The sequence below is a fragment of the Bos taurus genome, chromosome 18, assembly GCF_002263795.3.
Source record: "Bos taurus isolate L1 Dominette 01449 registration number 42190680 breed Hereford chromosome 18, ARS-UCD2.0, whole genome shotgun sequence".
NCBI lineage: Eukaryota > Metazoa > Chordata > Mammalia > Artiodactyla > Bovidae > Bos > Bos taurus.
This window is the reverse complement of record NC_037345.1, coordinates 56,327,678-56,352,126: the sequence shown is the minus strand read 5'-3', so window position 1 is coordinate 56,352,126 and position 24,449 is coordinate 56,327,678. Positions and strand designations below refer to the sequence as shown.

The 24,449-nt window shown below is 46.0% G+C and overlaps 1 protein-coding gene across 2 annotated transcripts; it reads right to left on the bottom strand.

The window, feature by feature from the left end:
- Positions 1–11,794: 11,794 nt before the first annotated feature.
- On the bottom strand, positions 11,795–24,414 carry ZNF473 (zinc finger protein 473). Of its 2 annotated transcripts, NM_001435106.1 has the most exons (5): positions 24,331–24,414; positions 20,388–20,591; positions 19,060–19,186; positions 17,618–17,707; positions 11,795–16,232 (listed from the first exon to the last, which is right to left on the bottom strand). In NM_001435106.1, the coding sequence occupies exons 3-5, from the start codon at positions 19,157–19,159 to the stop codon at positions 14,905–14,907; spliced, it is 1,518 nt and encodes a 505-aa protein (NP_001422035.1). In that variant the 5' UTR covers positions 19,160–19,186; positions 20,388–20,591; positions 24,331–24,414; the 3' UTR covers positions 11,795–14,904. The 2 variants fall into 2 exon arrangements, with proteins under 2 accessions (NP_001422035.1, NP_001422036.1); NM_001435107.1 differs by lacking the exon at positions 20,388–20,591.
- Positions 24,415–24,449: the final 35 nt, after the last annotated feature.

The following is a 24,449-nucleotide window of genomic DNA, read 5'->3' as shown; positions in this document are numbered from 1 at the left end:
TGGTGCCTGGCCTGACATGTTAGGAGACAGGAAGAAGGCAGATTTCTGCCCCTACTAGCCCACAACCTCATCAGAGGAGGGAACAGAAGCATCTCTGTTTCCATCACTGTCCGTCCTGTTGTGGGACCAGGACTTGCCCCCTCCCTCCCCTTCAATCATCACATCAGGCTCCAGTCCTATCCCTCCTGCCCCTTCTCTTTGCCCAGTTCTGCTCCCCCTCTCCCACAGCACTGGCTCAAGGCCTCAGCGACCCTTACCTGGACCCTCACCCCAGCCTCCTCCCTGGCCTCCCAGCTTCTAGTCTTACACCCTATGGTTCATCTCACAAACAGCCCCAGAGCCCATCCCTCCCCTGCCCACAGCCCTCCTGTGACTCCCCAGTGCCCTGAGTCAGAGTCCTAGCCCAAACCTGGTACTCGAGGCCCTACATGGTCCAGCCTGTTCTGTCTCTGGCCTCATCTCTCATCACCATCCACCTGTGGTGATACCCTACACCCTACCTCACTCACCAAAGCCCCTGTCCCTCCCTGAACTTGAACATGTGTTCCCACTTTGGGTCTTTTCATATGCTGTTCCCTCTGCCTGGAACACCCTTCCCTGCTTTGTCTGCCTGGCAAACCCCTTTCATGTTCCTCAAGGATACAGGTCTCCTCTTCCAGGAGGCCTTCCCTGACTTCCAGGCTGAGTGACCTGCCCCTTCTTGGTGCTTTCACGGCTGCTTGCTTGAGCTACTATTACTGCACTGGTTCACGCGGCAGTGAGACTGTGGGCCCTAGAGCCAGACTCTCTGAGTTCGAATCTGAGCTCTGCCACTGACAGGCCATGTGACTGTGGGCAAGTGACTTAAGCTCTGGGTGCTTATATGTAAAGTGGGATACTAACAGTACCCACTTCACTGAGTTTCTTATGAGGACTAAGAGAACTCTGGACTCTTGAGACTCAAGTGGGTTTCCATGGATGAGATCATCTCCCATATGTCTTTGAAGTTCACATCAGTAGAGAAAAGCACATTCACGTGACTCTTGCAGAGAGGATGACTCAGAAGCCCACATGTGATCTCTCTAGCCTTTGCGTGCTAAGTCACTTCAGTTATGTCCGACTCTTTGCAACCCCATGGACTCTAGCCTACCTGGCTCCTGTAGGAGAATCCATGGGATTCTCCAGGAAAGAATACTGGCATGGATTGCTGTGCCCTCCTCCAGGGGATCTTCCCGGCCCAGGGGTCAAACCCATGTCTCTAAGGTCTCCTGCATTAGCAGGCAGGTTCTTCACCACTAGCGCCACCTGGGAAGCCCTTTACCCATACACATATTTGTTATATACTTTGCTGTAGAAACTTTAACTGGGCGTTCAACTTGTTGAGTCATGTAAATCCTTCCAGAAAAATCACCAAATGGGTGGATGGTGGTGGGATCACCTCCAGAGATATAACAACTAAATGCAGTGTGGGATTTTGAAAATAATCATGATGTCATTGGATTAGGCATTGGTTTCTTAGATATGACATCAAAGGAACAAGCGGCGAAAGAAAAAATAAATCAGATGACATCAAAATTTAAATTTTTTTGCTTCAAAGACACTGCAAAGAAAAGGCAACCCACAGAACACAAGACAAATTTTGTAAATTATATGTCTGGCAAGCAGCTGATAATTCATACAACTCAATAATAAAAAGACAATCTCGTTAAAAATAGGATGGCTTCCCTGGTGGTCCAGTGGCTAAGACACCACACTCCCAGTGCATGGGCTAGCTTCCCTCCTTGATCAGGAAACTAGATCTCACGTGCCACAACTAAGAGTTTGCATGCTGCAGTTAAAGATCCTGAGCACTGCAGCTAAGACCCGGTGCAGCCAAATAAATAAATACAAGGAAAAAAGTGGGCCAAGGATCTCAATAGCCATTTTCTTCAAAGACACACAAATGCTCAACAAACACATGAAAAGATGCTCTAACATTAGCCTATGTGTGTGCATGCTAAGTTGCTTCAGCCCACGTCTGACTCTTTGCAACTCTATGGATTGTAGCCCAGCAGTCTCCTCTGTCCATGGGATTCTCCAGGCAAGGGTACTGGAGTGGGTTGCTGTGCCCTCCCCCAGGGAATCTTCCCAACCCAGGGATCAAACCTGTGTCTCTTACATCTCTTGCATTGGCAGGTGTGTTCTTTACCACTGGCACCACCTGAGAAGCCCAACATTAGCATATACCTGCTACACAACCAGCCATGGTGAGGTTGAGGTCCACAAACCAGGTGCCAGGTGGACATCATGAATCCTCCACGTACAGTGAACAGTGCTGACAGCCTAGCACATCTTGACCCATGGTTTCGAGCACACCAAATTTTGAAAGGTATTTTTTACCTTTCAAAAAAGATAATTAATTTGTAGCTATGTAAACATCCCAGGAGTTCAGTGCTCAGAGCTTAGCCAAGTGTCGTTGCCATGGTTACAGAGATAGATAAAAACTGAGTACAGTGGACTTTCTGTGTTAACTCTTTACAGCGATGGTATGAGAATGCTCCTACCATCCTCATTTGCCAGCACTGAATATTTTTTAATATTTTCCAATCTAAAAAGTATCAAATGGCATCTGAGTAACTTGACTTTTTCGTAGAAGGCAATGGCAACCCACTCCAGTACTCTTGCCTGGAAAATCCCATGGACGGACGAGCCTGGTAGGCTGTAGTCCATGGGGTCGCTAAGAGTCGGACACAACCGAGCGACTTCACTTTCACTTTTCACTTTCATGCATTGGAGAAGGAAATGGCAACCCACTCCAGTGTTCTTGCCTGGAGAATCCCAGGGACGGCAGAGCCTGGTGGGCTGCCATCTGTGGGGTTGTACAGAGTCAGACACGACTAAAGTGACTTACCAGCAGCAGCAGCAGCAGCAGCAACTTGACTTTTTAGACTACCACTAATGTTGAGCATCTTTTTACAATATATCAGCCACTTGTTTTTCTGTAGAATGCCTGTTCACATTCCTGCTTCACTATTTCATTAGACTATTTCTCTTTTTCTTATTGATTTGTGAAAATGTGTTAAATATTATGGCTAAGAAATGACTATGCACATAAACTGCTTTGCCACTCAATTTTTTGTGTGTTTAGAGTATACTGAGTCCATCCTTCTGTGTCACAACATGAGTCTACCTCATGCCTTTTGAACTAGCAATATGAACTTGGAAGTCTTTTTGAGATTACAATGCCATATCTAAATAATCAGCTTCTTTTGTCCTGGGACAGATGAAGTTGATATTTTCCATTTCTTTCAGACTTGGAGACAAGCTCTGCAACTAATCAGGAGATGCTTCTAAAAAAGAATATTTCTGAAGAGGTGGCTTCCCCAATGGCAAAGATGGAGGGAATTTTAAGGGCAGTGCTTGGAGACGCCAAGCTGGGGGAGTCCTGGACGCGTGGCTGTCAGCTGGAAGACCAGGGCAAGCAGGAGAGGTGTTTGAGATGGTTGTTCGCTACTCCCAAGGAAGATACCCATGGGGAGAGGGGCCTTGGCTGCAATGAGCTTAGGAGAAGCTTCAAGAGGACCTCAGCCTTCATCAGGAAGCAAAGAGCGCCTGGGGGAGAGAGGCCTCAGAAGTGGACTGGGTCAAGAAAGAGCCTCAAATGCCAAAGGACCCTTGTAGAGAAGAAACCATTTAACTGCATGGAATGTGGGAAAGCCTTCGTCTACCATTCTGACTGCATTCTACACCAGAGAATTCACACTGGAGAGAAGCCCTACAAGTGTAATGATTGCGGAAAGGCATTCAGCAACAGCTCGTATTTCATCCAGCACCACATGATCCACACAGGAGAGAAGCCCTACGCCTGCAACGAGTGCGGCAAGACCTTTACCCAGAGCTCATCACTCACCGAGCACCAGAGGATCCACACTGGAGAAAAACCCTACAAATGCAAGGAGTGCGGGAAAGCCTTCACCCAGAGTTCCTCCCTCATCAAGCACCAGCGATGCCACACAGGGGAGAAGCCCTATAAATGCCACCAGTGTGGGAAGTTCTACTCCCAGGTGTCCCACCTCACCCGCCACCAGAAAATCCACACAGGAGAGAAGCCCTACAAGTGTAACGAGTGCGGGAAGACTTTCAGCCACAACTCATCTCTGACACAGCACCAGCGAGTTCACACTGGAGAGAAACCTTATGAGTGCCCTGAGTGTGGCAAAGCCTTCAGCCACAGTTCATCGCTGATTCAGCATCAGAGAATTCATACTGGTGAGAAGCCCTATGAGTGTCACGATTGCGGGAAGGCTTACACCCAGATCTCCCACCTCATGAGGCACCAGAGTATTCACATAGGGGAGAAACCCTATATATGTAATGAGTGTGGAAAGGCTTTTGGTCACACCTCCTCCTTTACTCAACACCAGACAATTCACACTGGTGAAAAGCCCTACAGGTGTAACAAATGCGGGAAAACCTTCAGCCAGAACTCCTCGCTTACACGCCACCAGCGAATTCACACTGGGGAGAAGCCCTATGAGTGTAAAGTTTGCAGGAAGGCATACACCCAGATCTCCCATCTCATTCAGCACCAGAGGATTCACACTGGAGAGAAACCTTATGAGTGCTGTGAGTGTGGGAAAGCCTTTAGCCGGAGCACCCATCTTATCGAGCATCAGAAGATCCACACGGGCGAGAAACCCTATAAGTGTAAGGAGTGTGAGAAAACGTTCAGTCACAGCTCATCCCTCACTCAACACCAGAGGATTCACACTGGTGAGAAGCCCTATGCCTGTAAGGAATGCAGGAAAGCCTTCAACCAGAGCATCCACCTTATTCAACACCAGAGGATTCACACTGGGGAGAAGCCCTACAAGTGTAAGAACTGTGGGAAAACGTATACCCAGATCTCACACCTCATTTAACACCAGAAAGTTCACAGGGGTGGCAAGCACTCTGCATGTAACAAATGTGGAGAGGATTTCAACTGGGGATCACACCTGGCAGAACACCAGAGACTTAATGCTATGCATGGCGTCTATGTCTGAGGTGATTTTGAAAAAGCCATTTCTTGGAGCATGCAGCTCGCTGATCAGAGAACTCATGCTGACTAGAGAGCCTGCGAGTGAAACAGATTGGTGATTCTGCTGTTGGATTCCATTCAGCCTTCATCAGCAGTTGTAACTTCCTCCCAGAGAGGAGCCCTAACACTATGTATTGAGAGAGTTGGTTCCTTTATTTTCCTAGAAGGAGGATGGCACCATTTATCACCAGCTGGGACAGCTTCTGATCATTTAAAGGGCTTCACCCTAAAACCCTGGCTTCCCCTCTATTTCTCAGCCTTTCAGTGTCTCCAGGTGGTGGTAGATATGGGGTGGTCTAAATGAGATGCATCTTCATCTGGGATCTTTAATGTCTCTCAGTTTTCTGCTGTTTCTCCCTTTCTGTTCTTATGAAGATTATGAAAACTGAAAATGTTAGTCATTCATGTCCAAGTCATCAGTCATGTCAAGAGTCAAGAGTCATGTCCAACTCTTTGCAACTTCTTGGACTATAGGCCACCAGGCTCCTCTGATGGAATTTTCCAGGCAATACTGGAGTGGGTTCCTGGGTTGGGAAGATCCCTTGGAGGAGGGCATAGCAGCCCACTCCAGTATTCTTGCTGGGAAAATCCCATGGACAGAGGAGTCTGCTGGGCTTCAGTCCATGGAGTGGCAAAGAGATACAACTGAAGTGATGAGCATGGTATGGCACGCCTAAAATATTTATTGGTATAATCACAAATATGTGATTTTATAAACAACTTTTTAACTTGATATAATGTGAATATTTTCCCATGACAATGCAAAAATATATATATACATATTGTACAAAATTAATATATATACATGTGTATATATCTGTCATCATTTGCCATTTTTAACAGCTGCATAGTATTTCATACTAGAGTTTCTTGAATTTATTCAACCAACCGCTGTTAATGGATATTTGTTTTATTTACTTTTTTTTTTTAATCACTGGACATACATTATTTAACACTTGTGCAAATTATCCCCATAAGATGAATTCCTAGAAGTAAGCTTATGGGATCACAGAATGTCCATATTTAAAATTTTGATAGTTACTGCTAAATAATCCTCAGAAAAGAATGAACCAATTTACATGACTCCTGAAAGTGTATGTGAGTGCATATTTCTTTGTTCCTCCATGTTGTTCATAAATACTCAATATTAGTCTCATTATTTTTAACATTTCTAATCTAATAAATAAAACATCCTACTGATAGGGAAATTAATGATCTTTTTATACATTTATTGATATTTTGTCTTCTTCAAATTGCTTCCTTGTGTATTTTGCGCATTTTTAATTAGGCTGCATTTTTTTTTATCAATTTATAGGAACAAGTCTATGTATTACACATATTAATTCTTTGGAATTTGTTTGTTATTTCTCTTAGAGTTGCTTATAGTATATTTGGCTATATAGAGTTTTAAAACTTCTATGTATTCAATTCTATTTTCTTTTCTATTTCTTGGATAAACTGTCATGCTAAGAAAGACCTTCCTCAGGCCCAAGATTATGAAAAAGGTTCTCCTGTATTTTATTCTAGTACTTTTATGATTTTTAACAATTAAATTTGTATCCCTTCTGCATTTAGTATGTCTTATGGTATAAAGTTTCAATTTCTAGAAATCACTGGCACTGATTCCTTGGCTGGTGGCCCCTTCATCCTTAAAGTCAGCAGTGTGGCATCTTTAAATAACTCATCAGAATATACTCCACAACATATGGAACTTTCTCAGCACTTTCGGTCCACTCCCTTCTCAAAGACTCACCCCTCCTTTACTAACATACTGGTGCGGAATAATTGGATTTTAGGTCTAAGAGAACCTGATTTTGAATCTTGCCTTTGCCATTGTCTTGCTGACTGATCCAGTTTATTTGTACTTAAAATTACAAAATGTCTGGGTTTCAGGTAACAGAAAACTCAAAACTACCCGAACAAGAAAGACAGTTTAGGGCTTCCCTGGTGATTCAGTGGTTTAAAAAACAGAAATCTGCCCCTCCGTGTAGGAGAGACGAGTTTGATCCCTAGTCTGGGAAGGTTCTACATGCCACAGAGCAACTAAGTCCATGTGCAGTAACTACTGAGCCTGTGCTCTAGGGCCTGGGAGTTGCAACTGCTGAAGCCCATGTGCCCTAGATCCTGTGCTCTACAACCAGAGCAGCCACTACAGAAAACCTGCACACTGCAAACAGAGAGTAATGCATGCAGCAACGAAGACCCAGCACAACCAGAAATGAAGCTGACCTACATATAGGTTTCTAAAGAGGCAGGTCAGGTGGTCTGGTACTCCCATCTCTTTCAGATTTTTCCACAGTTTATTGTGATCCACACAGTCAATAATACCAAACTGAAGCTTGTGTTACTTTTTATCTCACTCTTCATGGTAAGGGGGCTTCCCTGGAGGCTCAGACAGTAAAGAATCCTCCTGCAATTCAGGAGACCTGAATTTGACCCCTAGGTGGGGAAGATCCCCTGGAAAAGGGAATGGCTACCCTCTCCAGTATTCTTGCCTGGAGAATTCTATGGACAGAGGAGCCTGGTGGGCTACAGTCCATGGGGTTGCAGAGTTGGACACCACTGAGTGACTAACAAAAAAGTCTGAAATGCAGTACTTGGATGCAATCTCAAAAACAACAGAATGATCTCTGTTCATTTCCAAGGCAAACCATTCAATATCATGGTAATCCAAGTCTATGCCCCAACCAGTAATGCTGAAGAAGCTGAAGTTGAGCGGTTCTATGAAGACCTACAAGACCTTCTAGCACTAACATCCAAAAAAGATGTCCTTTTCATTACTGGGGACTGGAATGCAAAAGTAGGAAGTCAAGACACACCTGGAGTAACAGGCAAATTTGGTCTTGGAGTACAGAATGAAGCAGGACAAAGGCTAATAGAGTTTTGCCAACAGAATGCACTATGGCTCAGATCATGAACTCCTTATTGCCAAATTCAGACTTAAATTGAAGAAAGTAGGGAAAACCACTAGACCATTCAAGTATGACCTAAATCAAATCCATAATGATTATACAGTGGAAGTGAGAAATAGATTTAAGGGACTAGATCTGATAGAGTGCCTGATGAACTATGGATGGAGGTTTGTGACATTGTACAGGAGGCAGGGAGCAAGACCATCCCCAAGAAAAAGAAATGCAAAAAAGCAAAATGGCTGTTTGAGGAGGCCTTACAAATAGCTGTGAAAAGAAGAGAAGCAAAGAGCAAAGGAGAAAAGGAAAGATATACCCATCTGAATGCAGAGTTCCAAAGAATAGCAAAGAGAGATAAGAAAGCCTTCCTCAGTGATCAGTGCAAAGAAATAGAGGAAAACAATAGGATGGGAAAGACTAGAGATCTCTTCAAGAAAATTAGAAATACCAAGGGAACATTTCATGCAAAGATGGGCTCAATAAAGGGCAAAAATGGTATGGACCTAACAGAAGCAGAAGATATTAAGAAGAGATAGCAAGAATACACAGAAGAACTGTATAAAAAAGATCTTCATGACCCAGATAATCATGATGGTGTGCTCACACACCTAGAGCCAGACATCCTGGAATATGAAGTCAAGTGGGCCTTAGGAAGCACCACTATGAACAAAGCTAGTGGGAGCAATGGAATTCCAGCTGAGCTATTTCAAATCCTAAAAGATGATGCTGTGAAAGTGCTGCACTCAATATGCCAGCAAATTTGGAAAACTCAGCAGTGGCCACAGGACTGGAAAAGGTCAGTTTTCATTCCAATCCTAAAGAAAGGCAATGTTAAAGAGTGCTCAAACTACAGTACAATTGTACTCATCTCGTACATTAGCAAAGTAATGCTCAAAATTCTCCAAGCCAGGCTTCAACAGTACGTGAACTGTGAACTTCCAGATGTTCAAGCTGGATTTAGAAAAGGCAGAGGAACCAGAGATCAAATTGCCAACATCCATTGGATCATAGAAAAAGCAAGGGAGTTCCAGAAAAACATCCATTTCTCCTTTATTGACTACGCCAAAGCCTTTGACTGTGTGGATCTCAATAAACTGTGGAAAATTCTTAAACAGATGGGAGTACCAGACCACCTGACCTGCCTCTTGAGAAATCTGTATGCAGGTTAGGAAGCAACAGTTAGAACTGGACATGGAACAACAGACTGGTTCCAAATTGGGAAAGGAGTACATCAAGGCTGTATATTGTCACCCTGCTTATTTAACTTATATATATGCAGAGTGCATAATGAGAAACGCTGGGCTGGAAGAAGCACAAGCTGGAATCAAGATTGCTGGGAGAAATATCAATAATCTCAGATATGCTGATGACACCACCGTTATGGCAGAAAATGAAGAACTTGAGGCTCTTGATGAAAGTGAAAGAGAAGAGTGAAAAAGTTGGCTTAAAGCTCAACATTCAGAAAACGAAGATCATGGCATCTGGTCCCATCACTTCATGGGAAATAGATGGAGAAACAGTGAAAACAGTGACAGACTTTATTTGAAGGGGCTCCAAAATCCCTGTAGATGGTGATTGCAGCCCTGAAATTAAAAGACGCTTACTCCTTGGGAGAAAAGTTATGCCCAACCTAGACAGCATATTAAAAAGCAGAGACATTACTTTACCCCTAAAGGTCCATCTAGTCAAGGCTATTGTTTTTCCAATAGTCATGTATGGATATGAGAGTTGGACTTCAAAGAAAGCTGAGCACCAAAGAATTGGTGCTTTTGAACTGTGGTGTTGGAGAAGACTCTTGAGAGTCCCTTGGACTGCAGAGATCTAACCAGTCCATCCTAAAGGAAATCAGTCCTGAATATTCATTGGAAGGACAGATGTTGAAACTGAAACTCCAATATTTTGGCCACCTGATGCGAAGAGCTGACTCATTTGGAAAGACCCTGATTCTGGGAAAGATTGAAGGCAGGAGAAGGGGACGACAGAGGATGAGATGGTTGGATGGCATCACTGACTCAGTGGACATGAGTTTGCGTAACTTGAGTAACTCATGTTACTCCGGGAGTTGCTGATGGACAGAGAAGCCTGGCGTGCTGCAGTCCATGGGGTCGCAAGGAGTCGGACCCGACTGAGTGACTGAACTGAACTGAGTGACTAACACTTTCACTTTGTCATACCAGGTGTAAATAATCTCTCAGGAATGGAATGGCCCAAGCCTTGTGATGCTATTTTCCTGGTGAGTTTATCAGTACTTTCTGTTTCTCTGTAACAGCTGATATTTACCAAATAAGGATGTCTTCTGACTCAGCAGGGATTTGCTTTTATACAGCTTCTGATACAAAGGGAACAATTCGTTTCTATCTTGTTGGGACTTTCTTTACCAACAGAGAGGTAAGTCTACCCATAAGTTTCAAAACCAAGCAATTAAATGCTATAAGACCCCCCCTCCAAAAAAAGGAAATCTTCATTTAATAATCGCTTTTTTTTTTTTAACTGTACCACGCAGCTTTTGAGATCTTAGTTCCCCAACCTGGATTGAACCCTGGGACCAGGGCAGTGTTAGTGCCATGTCCTAACCACTCAACCACCAGGGAATTGACTTTTTTTTTCCCTTAGTTATAGCCATCCTAGTGGGTAGCATCTCATTGTGGTTTGGATGTGCATCTTGCTAATGATGTTCAACATCTTTCATGTGCTTCTTGGCCATTTGTGCATCTTCTTTGAGGAAATCTATATTCAGATCCTTTGCCCATTACTAAGTGGGCATTTTGTAAAATTGCCTTTTCCCCCAGCTCCTTGAAACCACTGTTTCTATTAATAGGTATGATTTTCCCAGACCAGTAACTTCTCAGTGTTAGGTATCCACATGCCACCTCCTTGGTTTATGCAGAATGGCTAACTTCCATCCTCCTAAGATGCCACTGCCTGTCTGAAGATTCTACTAATTTCAGTCTATGTCCTTAAAAACTTTCAACCACAACTATGATTGAATGATCAGTATCACTTGCCATGAATGGAAATTTGCACATTTTCAATGGACAGCAATGCCCACCCAAAGGGCAGAGTTTGGAGTCCTGGAGTGAGGCGGTGTTAAAGGTACTTTCAGCCACTTAAGGTGGATAGAGCAGATACAGCCCGACCCCTGCCAACCCACAGTGAACATGAAGCACTAGTGAGGGGAATGAACAGTTGCTGTGATCTGACACACAGTGATCAGATCTGGCAACTGGACTGCCATAGCATAATCTAGTTTATCCATTGGCAGGATGCAAGGCTTTAGCTGAATATTCCCCAACCTCAGTGATACACTGCCATCAAATTTTTTAGCTGCAGATGTGTGCCATACATTTTCCTTCAGATCAGCTTAAAAAAAAAAAAAAAACTTAAAATTGATTTATTTTTCAAGAGGACTTACTACCTTTCCAGGAGTGGGAAACTGGTATCTCTCATCAGTAGAGGATAAAGGGGGAGAAGGAAAGTAAAATAAGTACCAGGAGAGCAAAATAATGTTAAATTCTAGCAACAACTCTTGCCTGAGCCCAACTGTATCTTTTAACTAGAAAAATAAACAACATGCAGTCCACACTTCCTCCTTGATTAGGCAGAACTAATGAGGATGGAAAATTGCTGGCTGATGATGTGCTGACGAACAACTGAAAATGAGTGGCTCCCTAGTTGTCCTTGACCCTCCCGGGCTTTGGAAAAACAGAATTAACCATCTCATCATGGGATGGTTTTCACCATCAGGAGCCCTCCCCTCCCAGAACTGTGAGCACTTGACAGTTAGTGACTGTACATGCCCAGCCCCTGGCTGGGTGTGTGGCACTGAGCTGAGAAAAGCAATCAACCCTTAGAAATTAAAAAACTTTTAATCAGAGAACAAACACTCAAACATGAGGGTAGGCGTTTCTACCCTGGTCCACAGAACACAGATCATTAGTTACACAGATAGCACACACACACACACACACACACACACACACACACACACACACAAATGGCTGCCAACTTTCCACAGGGCCTCTGACTTCTACCTTTGGTGTCAAAACTCTTGCTTGAATACACTTAGCAATTTGAGTTCCCACCCCTACCCCACCCTTGGGTATATATCAGGCCCCTTGCTCAGATACAAATAAGGCAGAAGTTGGGCGTTTTCAGCCATTTGAAAACCAGTACACTCCCCACTGTGGTGTGGTCAGCTGCTAAGTTCCCATTTTCAACAAACCAACTGGTGCAACTCAAGGTGCAAGGTTTTAAATATCCCAGGGGCCCAGAGCATAGACTCTTGAACATTTTTTAGCACCAAAAATAAATAAATTTATATTTAAAAAAAAGAAAGAAAAATATGAAAGAATATTAAAAGTGCCAGAGTCCAGTATCTTTGTAAGATTGTTTGTGCTTCAGGTAACAGGTGACTGGATCATGTAGCAAGTGGAACACAAAAGCTCAGAGCTGAGGAGGTGCCATCAAAAGAGCTGGTCACGTGGTTCCCTGAAGTGAGACTCAGTTGTAGAACAGGCCTGGCCATGGTGAGCAGTGAATGCAAGGGCTCTAACTCCAAGGAATCACCTGGCAACGAATAGCACTCCTCTATGAAATGAGGCCATTCATTTCCCCGATTCCAGAAGCTTCAAGGCAAGGGCAGCACTTTAAAGTATTGGTGTTCCCCAACTTGGAGCCTATAGTAAAGTGCTTGTGAGTGGCCAGGTTGGACAAATGATGGAGGAGGAACATTCCAGAAGTCATTTCTGTGCATCACTATTTTTGCACCAAGCACATCTTCTGCATAGATCGTGTGAACCATGTGGAGACAATGATAATCCACTGCAGCTTTCATAACTGAATCCAGCTGTTTACAGCTTTAACTTTCATGATAAATTTGGTCTCGTCATTTAACCAACCATTTGAAATGGGAGACTATGGGAAGGGGTAGCATGTGGATGTGGGAGGGATCCTTTTGAGTGAGACGTTTGGGAAACTAGGAGTGGAAAGTTCTTTCTGTGAGATGTTAGATGTTACAGATTCTTCTTGGCTTTTTGTGGGTTAGTTAAGAAAGTACTAGGACAGACCTGAGATGAAGGGAAGGAAAAGGCTAGACTTTTTTTTCGTTTCAATAAAGAACAAAGTGCTGATATTTTGCAAACAATTAAACCAAGGGTATACTGAAGGAAAACTTTGAAAATTAAAGCCATGAGTAATATTAGTAACAGTAACTGCAATTGAATACAAATAGAGGGTTACTGAATCATCTCTTTGTTTTAATGTAAAAGAGTGTATTTGTTATATCTGATGCGTATTTGTAGCTCACACTTGGTGAGTACTCACTATCTGATAGGTACTTGGTTCTAAGTGTTTTGCATCTATTTATGTTCACAGTAGTCTTTTGAGGTAGTAACTAGGATTGTGCCCATCTTACAGATGAGGATACTGAATCCCTGAGAGGTTCCATGACTCTCTGTAGATCACCTGGCAGATGGCAGAACTGGGATTGAAGTCAGTAAACAGGGTCCAGTCTATCTGACTTCCAAAGCTCCAGTTTTCATTGTTTTAATGAAACGTGTGTAAATTTTCTAATCAAAATTTATCACCAGAGAGATTAATTACTCACGGCAGGGAGGGGCTTACACTGGGATGGTTTCAACTCTGGGCCTCGGAGGAACATTCTCAGATGTCTGGGAGCCTGCTGCTACCCAGGGGTCATGGGGAGGATTGCTACCTGCTACTTTGGGGTGTGAACTCACTGCTGTCGGCTGAGACCTGAGCAACAGCACAAGGCTTTCTGACAATGTTGACACTGATATGATTTCTCCTGGGTGTGAATTCTCTGGTGCTGACTGAGATGGGCCCTAAGGCGAAAGGCTCTCCCACACACACCACAAGCATAAGGCTTCTCCCCTGTGTGAGTTGTCTCATGCTGCATCAGATTTGTTTTCTGCGCAAAGGCTTTCCCACATTTAGCACACACATAAAGCTTCTCCCTGGTATGAACTCTCTGATGCTTAGAAAGGCATGAGCCCTGCTGGAAGGCTTCCCCGCACTCCTGACAAACGTAAGGCTTCTCTCCAGTATGAATCCTCTGGTGTTGGATGAGCGGAGTGCCCCGAATGAAAGCTTTCCCACCACTGTCACATTTATAAGACTTTTCACCTTTGTGAATTCTCTGATGCTTAGAGAAGCACGAGCTCTGGCTGAAGGTTTTCCCACATTCCTGACAAATATAAGGCTTTTCTCCGGTGTGAACTCTCTAGTGGTAAACGAGCTGAGCACGCAGGCTGAAGGTTCTCCCACAGTCACCACACATATAGGGCTTCTCATCTGTGTAAACTCCCTGGTGCTTAGAAAAGCATGAGCTCTCCTGGATAATTTCCCCACATTCATTCTGCTCAAAGGGCCTCTTTCCGGCCTGAGTTCCCTGATGCTGAATAAGGTGGTTACTGTGGGCCAAGACTGTCACACTTGTTAGGTATCAAGGGCTTCTTCGTAGTGTGGATTAACTGATGTTCTAAGAGACATGCACTTTGGCTGAAGATCCTTCCACATTCGTTACATTTAAAGGGGTGCTCGATCACGTGGAGGGACTGATGTTTGATGAGGGAGGTCCTGTAGATAAAGGCCTTCCCACAGTCCCCACATCTGTATGATCTCAATCTAGAGTGGATCTTCTGGTGCCAGATGAGATGTGAACTTTGCCCAAAGGCTTTCCCACAGTGGTTACACTCAAAGGGCTTCACCCTGGCATGAATCAACTTGTGCTGAGTCAGGTATTTTCTGCAGTGGAAGGTTTTCTCGCATTTGTTACACTTAAAGCGCTTCCCACAGATCCTTGGATGCTCTCTGTGCTCGGGTTTCTCATATAAGATCTCCTGGCTCTCACTGAGTCCTTTTTCTCTATTGTGAATGCTCTGGTGGCAAATTAGGGTTGAGCGGCAAACAAGTTGCTCACCACACTCCTGACATTCGTTAGGGGGTTTCCACAGCATGGATTTTCTGGTGCTGAACAAGGTGTTCATTGTGGCTGAAGGTCTTCTTGCATTTGGCACAGCTGTAGAGCTTTTCTGTAGCGTGCATGGACAGGTGTCGAATCAGGTGGGAGGGCCGGCTGAAACTCTTGACACATTTGTGACATTTGTGGGGCCTGTAACCCGTGTGAACCCTCTGGTGTTCACTAAGGTGACTGTTCCGGTAAAAGGCTTTCCCACATTCGTTGCATTTGTAATTCTTCTCTCCACTGTGAACCCTCTGGTGGATCTTTAGGGCCAGGCTATGGCTAAAGGTTTTCTCACACTCATCACACTTATAAGGCTTCTCTGCAGTGTGAACAGACTGCTGTTGGACAAGAAAGGAGCTCTGCTTGCAGGCCTTCCCGCACTCCTGATCCTCAGGGATCATTTTTGCAGCATGAATTTTCTGATGTTGGAGGAGGTATCTGTTGGAGTTGAAGGTTGCCTTGCATTTGGCACATTCATAGCATTTCTGAGTATGGGTCTTCTGATGCACAGAGAGATGAAAGGTTTGGCTAAAACTCTGGCCACATTCTTTACAATTGTAGGTTTTACCTGGGGGTGGTTTATGACACTCAAAAGGCTGTGAGTTGTGATCTGCTGGACAGTCACCATCTTGACTCTCCCATGGTTCTTCTTCAGTGTGAACTTTCTGATGACACAGAAGGTGTGTATTCTCACTAAAAGTTTCCCCAAACTTGTTATACACATAGGATTTGTAGCCTGTGTGAGTCACTGGTTGCATGGAAAGGCAGGAACGCTGGTTGACATCTTTCTCATACTCTTGAAGCACTGTGGGATGCTGCTCCCTGTTGTGAAGAATCCAGTGCTGGATCATATGGTAACTCTGGCTGAAGCTCTTCCCACACTCACTGCACTCATATGGTTTCTCCCCTCCCTGGATGGTATCGTGCTGGCTGTGGTCTGAGTAGCACCCAAAGTCATTCCCACATTCCTGAGACTTAGCTGGTGCCAGGCTCTTTTCAGGGAGATCAAGTGTCATGGAACCCGCTCCTGGGGAAAGGTGGGACTCAGGACTGAGGTCTATCTTGAGTTCATGGCTCTTGAATTTGTGGCTTTTGCATTCTGTGGGACTTTCCAGACTGATAATATCAGACCTCAGAAGACTTTCTGAATCTCCTAGCAAACTATCTAACCAGGTTTGGCCTATGGAGGCTTCTCCCAAATGGGAGTTCCAGAGATCATCCTTGGAAAAAGTCTCAGTAATCTCTTGGAAGAGTCCTGCTTCCAAGAAGTCCTGAGGCAGAGGAGAAGTCTCAGCTATGCCTGAAAGAGAGGGCAAGTGCAAATGTCTCCTGTTCCCTAGGAGTTAAAGACAGGAGCTGCAGGCTAAGAGTAAACAAGAAGGAGAGCAGGTGATGCATCCTGAGTCATCTGATGCATCCTGATGTTGGCTGGGAAGAGAATGAAGGAGGCAGGGCCAGCATGGTGATCCAGTGGGTACTGGCATCACAGGAAAAAGAGCCCATTTCAAGAGGTATTAGGAGGGGGAGCTGGGGGACTTGCTTAGTGACCCAGTGGCTAAGACTCATGCTCCCAAGGCAGGGGACCCCAGTTCAATCCCTGACCAAGGAACTAGACTCCATGTGCTACAACAGAGACCTTGACATAACTAAGACCCAGCACAGCCTAATAGACATTTTTAAAAAAGGGGGGGTGGGTGTGGTGCTGGGCAGCCATGGAGGTTCCAGAGGGATACTTGCCATCATCAGCCCCATCAGCTAAGGCATACTTCCTAGAGAAGTGCACTCGGGGAAAAGAGGTATAAATGATGACAACATAATACCATGTCACCACAGGAGGACTTATTTGGATGTGGCTACACAAGCTTGCAGTCAGCCTGGATGTCAAGGTGGCAGAAAGGGAAACGCATGGTGCCTAGGTCCATGTGAAACACCTGTGTGCTCAACAGGAGGCTACAGAAGGTCCACGCTCACGAGAGGTGAACCAAAAAGAGTTGCCTGCTGACGGCTAGGGTGCAGGCTGAGACTGAGCCATGCAGCCCCCACACCATGGCCTCTGGTTCAGGGGCCCTTCTCCTCATGTGAACCGTCAGTCTAACAATGAGAAAAGCTGCTGGCACCCCAGAGAGGGCTCCTGACTCTCCCTTCAGGGATGTCTCAACCAGCACACCCGGGAATCCTGACTGCCTGACTGATCCCCCAGAGAAACTGTGGCCTGGGAGAGGGCAGAGTGAATGCTCTTAGCTGTGTTTAGGCCCAGGCTTGAGTCACTGACAGACAGGCCATCTGCTGGGCCAGAAGGAAGGATGGGCCTGCCTGAAGGCAGGTGAAATAGGCAGACCGGGAGGTCCACAGTGCTCAAGGGGCACAAGACAGAAAGGAGGAGAGACTAACTCAGAGAATGGAATGCTGAGCCCTGCTGAGTCTGGAAGGATGCAGAGGGGACAGAGGAAGGGCACCAAAACAGCCATGTGCTGAACACAGAGGTACACGGAGAAAAGGTATGCAGGGCGAGGCTCCCCAGCCTGAAGCCACTGCATGGCAGAGTGAAGCCGAGAGGCAGGGGGTGGAGATGTGTCAGCAGACCTAGTGGGCGGGATGGAGGTCCTAAAGACAGAGGGCCTACAAAGGACCACACCCCGTGAGCTCCCTCCACCCTCCCCTGGGGGGGCCTGGCTGCCCACTCACCAGTGTCTGTTGACTCTGGGCTTTCTTTCACCAGGGCCTCCAGCTTTTCCCCACCATCTGGATGGAAGGTCAGGTTGGGTCCAGGGGGGTCTGTAAGGAGAGAAAGGCACTGTCACCAACCAGATGACATCAGGATGGGGGGCCATCGGGCTGCTAAGCAGGAACTTCCTGGGTGTCCTGATGATTATTCAGCACCTGATCCAGCTCTGCAGGGTTCCTGGCCCAGTGGAGGAGAGGGACCCGGTCACAATCCAGGGTGATCAGAGATGTGACCACTGGGGCTGGGGACACAAAGGATCTGTAACAGCTCTTGAGAGATAAAAGAGTTGCCAGGGAGAGTCATGTACCTCCTCAGTCATCTGTGATTCACTCATTCTCCCATGGACTGGACATACCAGAGGCCTCCATAAGATGGGCCCCATGATGGGAGTGTGTAGGGGGTCCCGAAGACCAATCTGCTTCCTACCCTCTGCAAACTTCCTCAAGGGCGGGAACAGAGTTGTAATCCCAGGGGATACATGCTACAGTGGGGAGACAGCCACTGCTGACTTCAGAGATGAGAAGCCGTGAGCACAGCAAGTAGGTTTCATCTGGCTTTTAGCTTGAAGAGGACAAGGAAAGAGATTCTCCCCAACGGCCCCCAGAAGGAACCAACTATGCCCATGCCCAGATTTTAGCCCAGTCAGACCCATCTCCAGAACTGTCAGAGTCAGTGTATGTTGTTTTCAGCCACACTTGTGGCATCTGTAAAAGTAGCTACAGGAAGGGAATACACTGCTAATAAATACACACAGATGAGTGTCTGGAGGACTAGAGGAGAGCATTCTAAGTGCTGGCCTGGCACAAGACCTAGTTCTTAACACACTGACTCCCGCTGCTCCCTCTTCTATTCATTGAGCCCTCAAAGCCAGTACTGTCTGTTCCAGACACAGGGGCTCCACCAGGGAGCAGCATGAGTTCCTGCTGCAGAAACTACGGCAGAGGGAGACAGACCATAAAATGAGCGGTGAGCAAGCCAGGCAGGGGAGAGGCAGTGAGTGCTCAAGGGGTTGCAGTTTGTCTTAAAGGAGTGAAGCCCCTGAAGTGTCAGCTGGAGGAATTCCTCTACCATGAGGAAGAGGAAAGTGCTGATGGAGCTAGAGGGCAAGCACAGGTTTCTCTTCCCAGGCAGTACTGACATGTGGGGTTGGATAGTCCCTGAAATTCTGGAGTGTGTGGCAGCACCCCTGGGCTCCACCCACTGGATTCTAGGAGTACACCCTCCACTTCTCCCAAGTGGTGACAACCAAAAAGGTCACCAGGCACTACTGATGTCGCAGAATCAGGCAACTAAGCACAGTGATCTGAGGCGCTCAGGAGCCAGGAGATCACCCCATGGGTGACAGAGAGCCATGGGTGATCCTGAGCAGGGCGGTGACTCCCAGGGCAGGGGTGGCACTCACTCAGCAGGAAGAGGTTCCAGTAGTTGTCCAACGCCATGTCCCAGAACAGGTCTCCCTGCCCCTGCCCCAGCTGCTCCCAGTTCTCTGAGGTGAAGTCCATGGCTATGTCCTTGAGGGTCGCAATTTCCTGGAATGCAGCGGGACGCCAATGGCTCACCTCAGTAGCCTCATCCGCCACATGCCAGGCCTCTGGCAAAAATCATCTTGTGAGACGCTTCAGATGTGAGATCTCATATTTTCCAGGCAAGGACAAGGAGTCTAGAAAAGGCGACGTGCTATCCCCTCAAGGTCACAGAGGCAGGTCTGCCTCATCCTAACATCCACCTACCTACCTTGACTTTTGCTTTTTTCAGTGTTCAAGATTTTAAGTTAAAAAAATTTTTTTTTATTTTAAAAATTCAAGCATAGTTGATTTACAACGTGTTATTTTCTGCTGTACAGAAAAGTGATTCAGTTGTATATACATTATTTTCCATATTCTTTTCCATTACAGTTTATCACAAGATATTGAATAGCTCCCCAAGTTATACAGTAGGACCCTGTTTACCCATTCTACAGTTTGCCTCTGCTCATCTCAAACTCCCAATCCATCCCTCCCCTACCCCCTCCCCTCTCTGCAACCACAAGTTGGTTCTCTATGTCTGTGGGTCTGTTTCTGTTTCATTTCCATTTTCATTCATTCATTCAACAAACACCTCAAGGCTTTCTGTGTGCCAGACTAGTAATGTCCCTAGGGACCCAGAGATGAGTCCCAATTAGTACCTGTCCCTGTGGAGTGCACAGTCTGATGGGACTGACAGATATGGGCAGAGACACCCCAAACTGATGGATCTGTGTTACAGTGGAGGAGGCAGGGGTGACCTGGGAGACCAGAGCAGGGAGGAGCTAATGCTGCCCAGGAAAGGTGGGGAGAATAAACTGAGTCTTGAAGGCTATGGAAGATTTACCAGCTGGAGATAGTGGCTGCAGTATATTCTAGCAGAGGGAGGAGCCTGATCAAAGGCAGGAAGCTGGAAAGTATGGAGTAATATTTTCACACAAGGCCAAGAAGGGAGTAGTACAGCTTGTGTGGGGGAAATGGAAGAAGAGGAAAGAGGAGGGCAGGACCCAAGCCATGCAGGGATGGGCTGAGAAACCTGGATTTTATCCAGGGGGCAATAAGGATTTCTGGAAGGGTACTGGGCAAGACAGTGATGGTGTGAGAGCTTTCCTTTGAGACTGATTGGGGGCAGGGGGCGGGCATCATAAGACAGTGAGCTGGAACAAGGCAGGCCAGATGTGCAGCCTCTGGGGATGACAGGTTGGGATGAGAGGGACACTTGACTCACCTCAGTTGTAGCTGATGGGGACCCAACAACCAGTTCCTCATTTAAGCTCCCCCTCCTTCCCCTCCACAATCCTAGCTGGCAGGGCGGCAGAAAGGACTAGGAAACTGGGAGAAAGTGTGCCTTCCTCCTAGAGCTGACTCTCTGGCCATGCTGGAGGAGCTCCCAAAACGTCCGGAAGTAGGAAGAGTGAGGACGTGCGTCTCCCTGCAGGAATCACACAATTCTATTTACTAAAAGCACCCAGCCCCAGTGCTGCAGAGCCTACACAGCCCCCCTTAGCACTTGTCAGGGTTAAGTACAGTCCGTAAATATCCACGTGGGAGATGTGGACGTTCAGATCTCTCACCTTGCTGGAACCTTCTGTCTTGCTCACCACTGTGGGCACAGTGCCTGACACACAGTAGGGACTTGTATCATCTCTAAGACTAGAGTTCAGGCAAGTCTCCAAGACTGTGCTATTTCTACAACAGCATGATTTCAACTTTTTTTTTAAACCATGACCCACAGTAATATAGATAATATATACTATGACTTCTCATTTGCATACATAACTGAACAAAAGCTTCGTGAAACAATACTTCATCTTACAAAGTAGGGTGGACTAGGATGTTTACCATTCTATTTACTTCACTTAAAAAAAAAATATATATACGGTCACTGCCCACTGGGTCATTCTCAACTCATAACAGGCAAAACACTGTACACTGGTGTGGCCTCTATGTACTTCCTTAAGTGGCGTATATCTATGGGTGTTGAAAGCATTCCACGTCATGAAGCCACACCACAGGTCCATAATTCTTAAGCTTCTGGGCCAAGTATGCTTTAATTCAGAAATTTTCAGATAATAAAAAGGTAATCCACCATACATGGCGTAGTTCATTAAAATCCCAGTACAGGGGGGAGGGGAGAGGAATAAGGGGAGCATTTCATAACTGAACACTTCAATATTCCAAGAGTGGAGGTAAAAATATCCACTCTAGCTAGGATAATTAAAAGTAATAAATCACAGCATTTCTAGTCAGGTTCAGGCATCAAATTCATGGAAAAAATATCTGGTTTTCAGAGCTTCTAGATTTTGTGACTGCAGATAATGGAATGTGATAGGCCTAAGAAGTGAAGTGAAGTGAAAGTTGCTCAGTCATGTCCAGCTCTTTTCAACCCCATGGACTGTCACCTGCCAGGCTCCTCTGTCCATGGGGATTCTCCAGGCAAGAATACTGGAGTGGGTTGCCATGCCCTTCTCCAGGGGATCTTTCCGACCCAGGGATCGAACCTGGGTCTCCTGCATCTCAAGCAGATTCTTTACCGCTGAGCCACCAGAGAAACCTCAGGCCTATAATAAGAGCTAATGTTTTACACAACAAGGATTTTCCTCACAAAGAGGTTAAGACTTGACTTGTGAGTGTAAGTCAATCTACAGATTTAAAAAAAATTTTTTAAGTATAGTTAATTTACAATGTTGTGTTAGTTTCTGGTATACAGCAGTGATTCAGTTATATGTATATATGTATATTCTTTTTCATATTTTTTCCATTATTATAGGATACTGAATATAGTTCCCTGTGCTATACAGTAGGATCTTCTTATCCATCTTATATATAGTAGTTTGCATCTGCTAATCCCAAACTCCCAATCCATCCCTCCCTCAGTCCCCCTCCCAATTGGCAACCACAGGTCTGTTCTATGTCTGATCCGCAGATGTTTTATCTGGCCTGAGTTGGCATAGAATGTTTGGTTTGTTTTTCTTTAAAAATTTTTATTTTGGGTTGCACTGGGTCCTCATCGTTGTGCAGGCTTTTTGTAGTTATGGCAAGCAGGGTCTACTCTGTGCTGTGGTGTGCGGGCTTCTCATTGCAGTGGCTTCCCTTGTTATGGAGAACGGGCTCTAGGGCATGCAGGCCTCAGCAGTTTTGGCTCATAGACTCTAGAGGGCAGGCTCAGTAGTAGTTGTGGCACACAGACTCAGCCGCTTCATGGCATGTGAGCTCTTCCCAGACCAGGGATCGAACCCAGGTCGCCTACATTAGCAGGCAGATTCTTTACCAGTGAGACACAAGGAAAGCCCCGGCACAGAATGCTTTGACAGAAAATTCTTCTAAGTAATCCCAAACTCAAAAGCTGGGAGATTTCACCTAAAAATTCAATTTCCAGTTTCTGAAAAATCCTAGGATTTGGCCACATGGGGTCTGCATTCCCACAGAGCTAGTTTGTTGGAAGCCATTTCGAGCTCTCCACCCCTTAGATGGGATGATCCCTCTGAGAGGCCGCACAGTCCTCACCCAGACTCTTCTCTTCATTTCCTTATCGGCCTGGCCCTCAGACATCTGAATTTGAGAACTCTATGGACAGTTTCCAAATCCCATTCTGTCCACATCTCATAAACTCTTAGACCTGGGAGGGAAGAAACTGGAGCCCTGAGGTGAAGCTCAAGGTCACCCACTCTGTCATAGTAACTTAAGGCAAATCATTACCAGACTGGAAAGTCTTAGGCCCTGGAGCCAGGGAGTCCTGCCTCTTCCTGGTGTGGGACCACGGCCACATCATTCACCCTTTTTGTGTGTCACTTTCTACATGTACAAAATAAAGCAGAAAAATAGCAACCCACAATCTCTTATCTACAATTCTAAAAACAAAAGGCTTAGAACCAGAACTTCATTCATAAATTGGTAGTCAAACTGAACCCAAATCGCCACAGGCTATGCATAGTCTTTATTCTCCTTCAGTGTGATTAACGCCTTTTCCAGCAGAAATATTCAATTTCCAAGAATTGCCCCAAATATCACTGGGGGTGTGGCTTAATTATGAAATACTGTTGTTTGGTTTGCGACTAGATGGACTGTAGCCCGCCAGGCTTCTCTGTCCATGGGGTTTCCCAGAAAAGAATCCTGGAGCGGGTTACCATTTCTTCCTCCTTCCCCACCCAGGGATTAAACTCGCATCTCTTGCATCCGCAGGCGGGTTCTTCACCACTGAGCCACCTGCGTGCCCCCGTGCTCAGTCGCGTCTGACTCTGCAACCCTAGGGACTGTAGCCTGCCAGGCTCCTCTGTCCATGAGATTCCCCAAGCAAGAATACCGCAGTGGCTTGCCATGCCCTCCTCCAGGGGATCTTCCCTACCCAGGGATAGAACTCGCGTCTCCTACGTCTCCTGAATTGGCAGGCAGATTCTTTACCGCTGAACCACTCACTGAGAAGCCTTGAGCCGCCTGGGAAGCCCCAGTTAAGAAATACGCACACTATTAACTTTCTAAAGTCTAGAAAATTCTGATGACGGGGTAGCTGCTGCGGAGATTACAAGAGAAAATGTGAGAACAGCACCTGGCACACAGATAGCGCTCAAATGAATGGTAAATATCTTGAATTCCTAAAGAACTCTAAATATCTTGAATTCCTAAAGAACTCTCATTCATTCATCCCCCAAGATCCTGCCCAGCTCTGCCAAAGACTTCAGGCAACTCACCACCTCCTTCAGTATCCGTTTTATCATCCGAATAAAATGAAATAGAATCGTTCCTCTCAGGGCGGCCGGTTAGCGTTGGAAAGCACTTTAGCAAGATGCGGTGGTGGTTTAGTCGCGTCCGATTCTTCGCGACCCCAAGGACTGAAACCTGCCAGGGTTCTCTGTCCATGGGATTTTCCAGACAAGAATACTGGAGTGGGTTGCCATTCCCTTCTCCAGGGGATCTTCCCCACCCAGGGATCGAACCTGGGTCTCCTGCATTGTAAGCGGATTCTTTATCAACTGTGCTACCAGGGAAGCACGTTAGCAAGATCCTGATCCTTTACTCCGAACCAGCGTTCGAGGCTCCACCTAGATAACCACAGCCCAAAGCGACGCGCCCAGAGCCGAAATCGCCCCAGAAGCATTCCGTCATCCCTCGGGAAGGACCTTGCCCACAAGGCTCCAGAGTCTTCAGTGAGCCCAGCCCCGGTATATCCTCACCTCGAGACTGCAATCCACTGGATTAACAGACACGACGGGAGCCAGGCGGGAGGCGGAGACGCAACTGCTCTCACGCGCCTCCTCGTATCCACTTCCGGTGCCGGGCGAATATCTTCACG

What these genes read in the sequence shown, in the direction of transcription:
- ZNF473 (NM_001435106.1), bottom strand. Translation starts at nt 19,159, where the DNA reads ATGGACTTCACCTCAGAGAACTGGGAGCAGCTGGGGCAGGGGCAGGGA. An exon ending in CTGGAACCTCTTCCTGCTGA is followed by an intron (nt 17,708 to 19,059) that starts GTGAGTGCCACC and finishes CTCTCCTTACAG; the next exon opens with ACCCCCCTGGACCCAACCTG. An exon ending in CCCAGAGTCAACAGACACTG is followed by an intron (nt 16,233 to 17,617) that starts GTGAGTGGGCAG and finishes CCTCTCTTTCAG; the next exon opens with GCATAGCTGAGACTTCTCCT.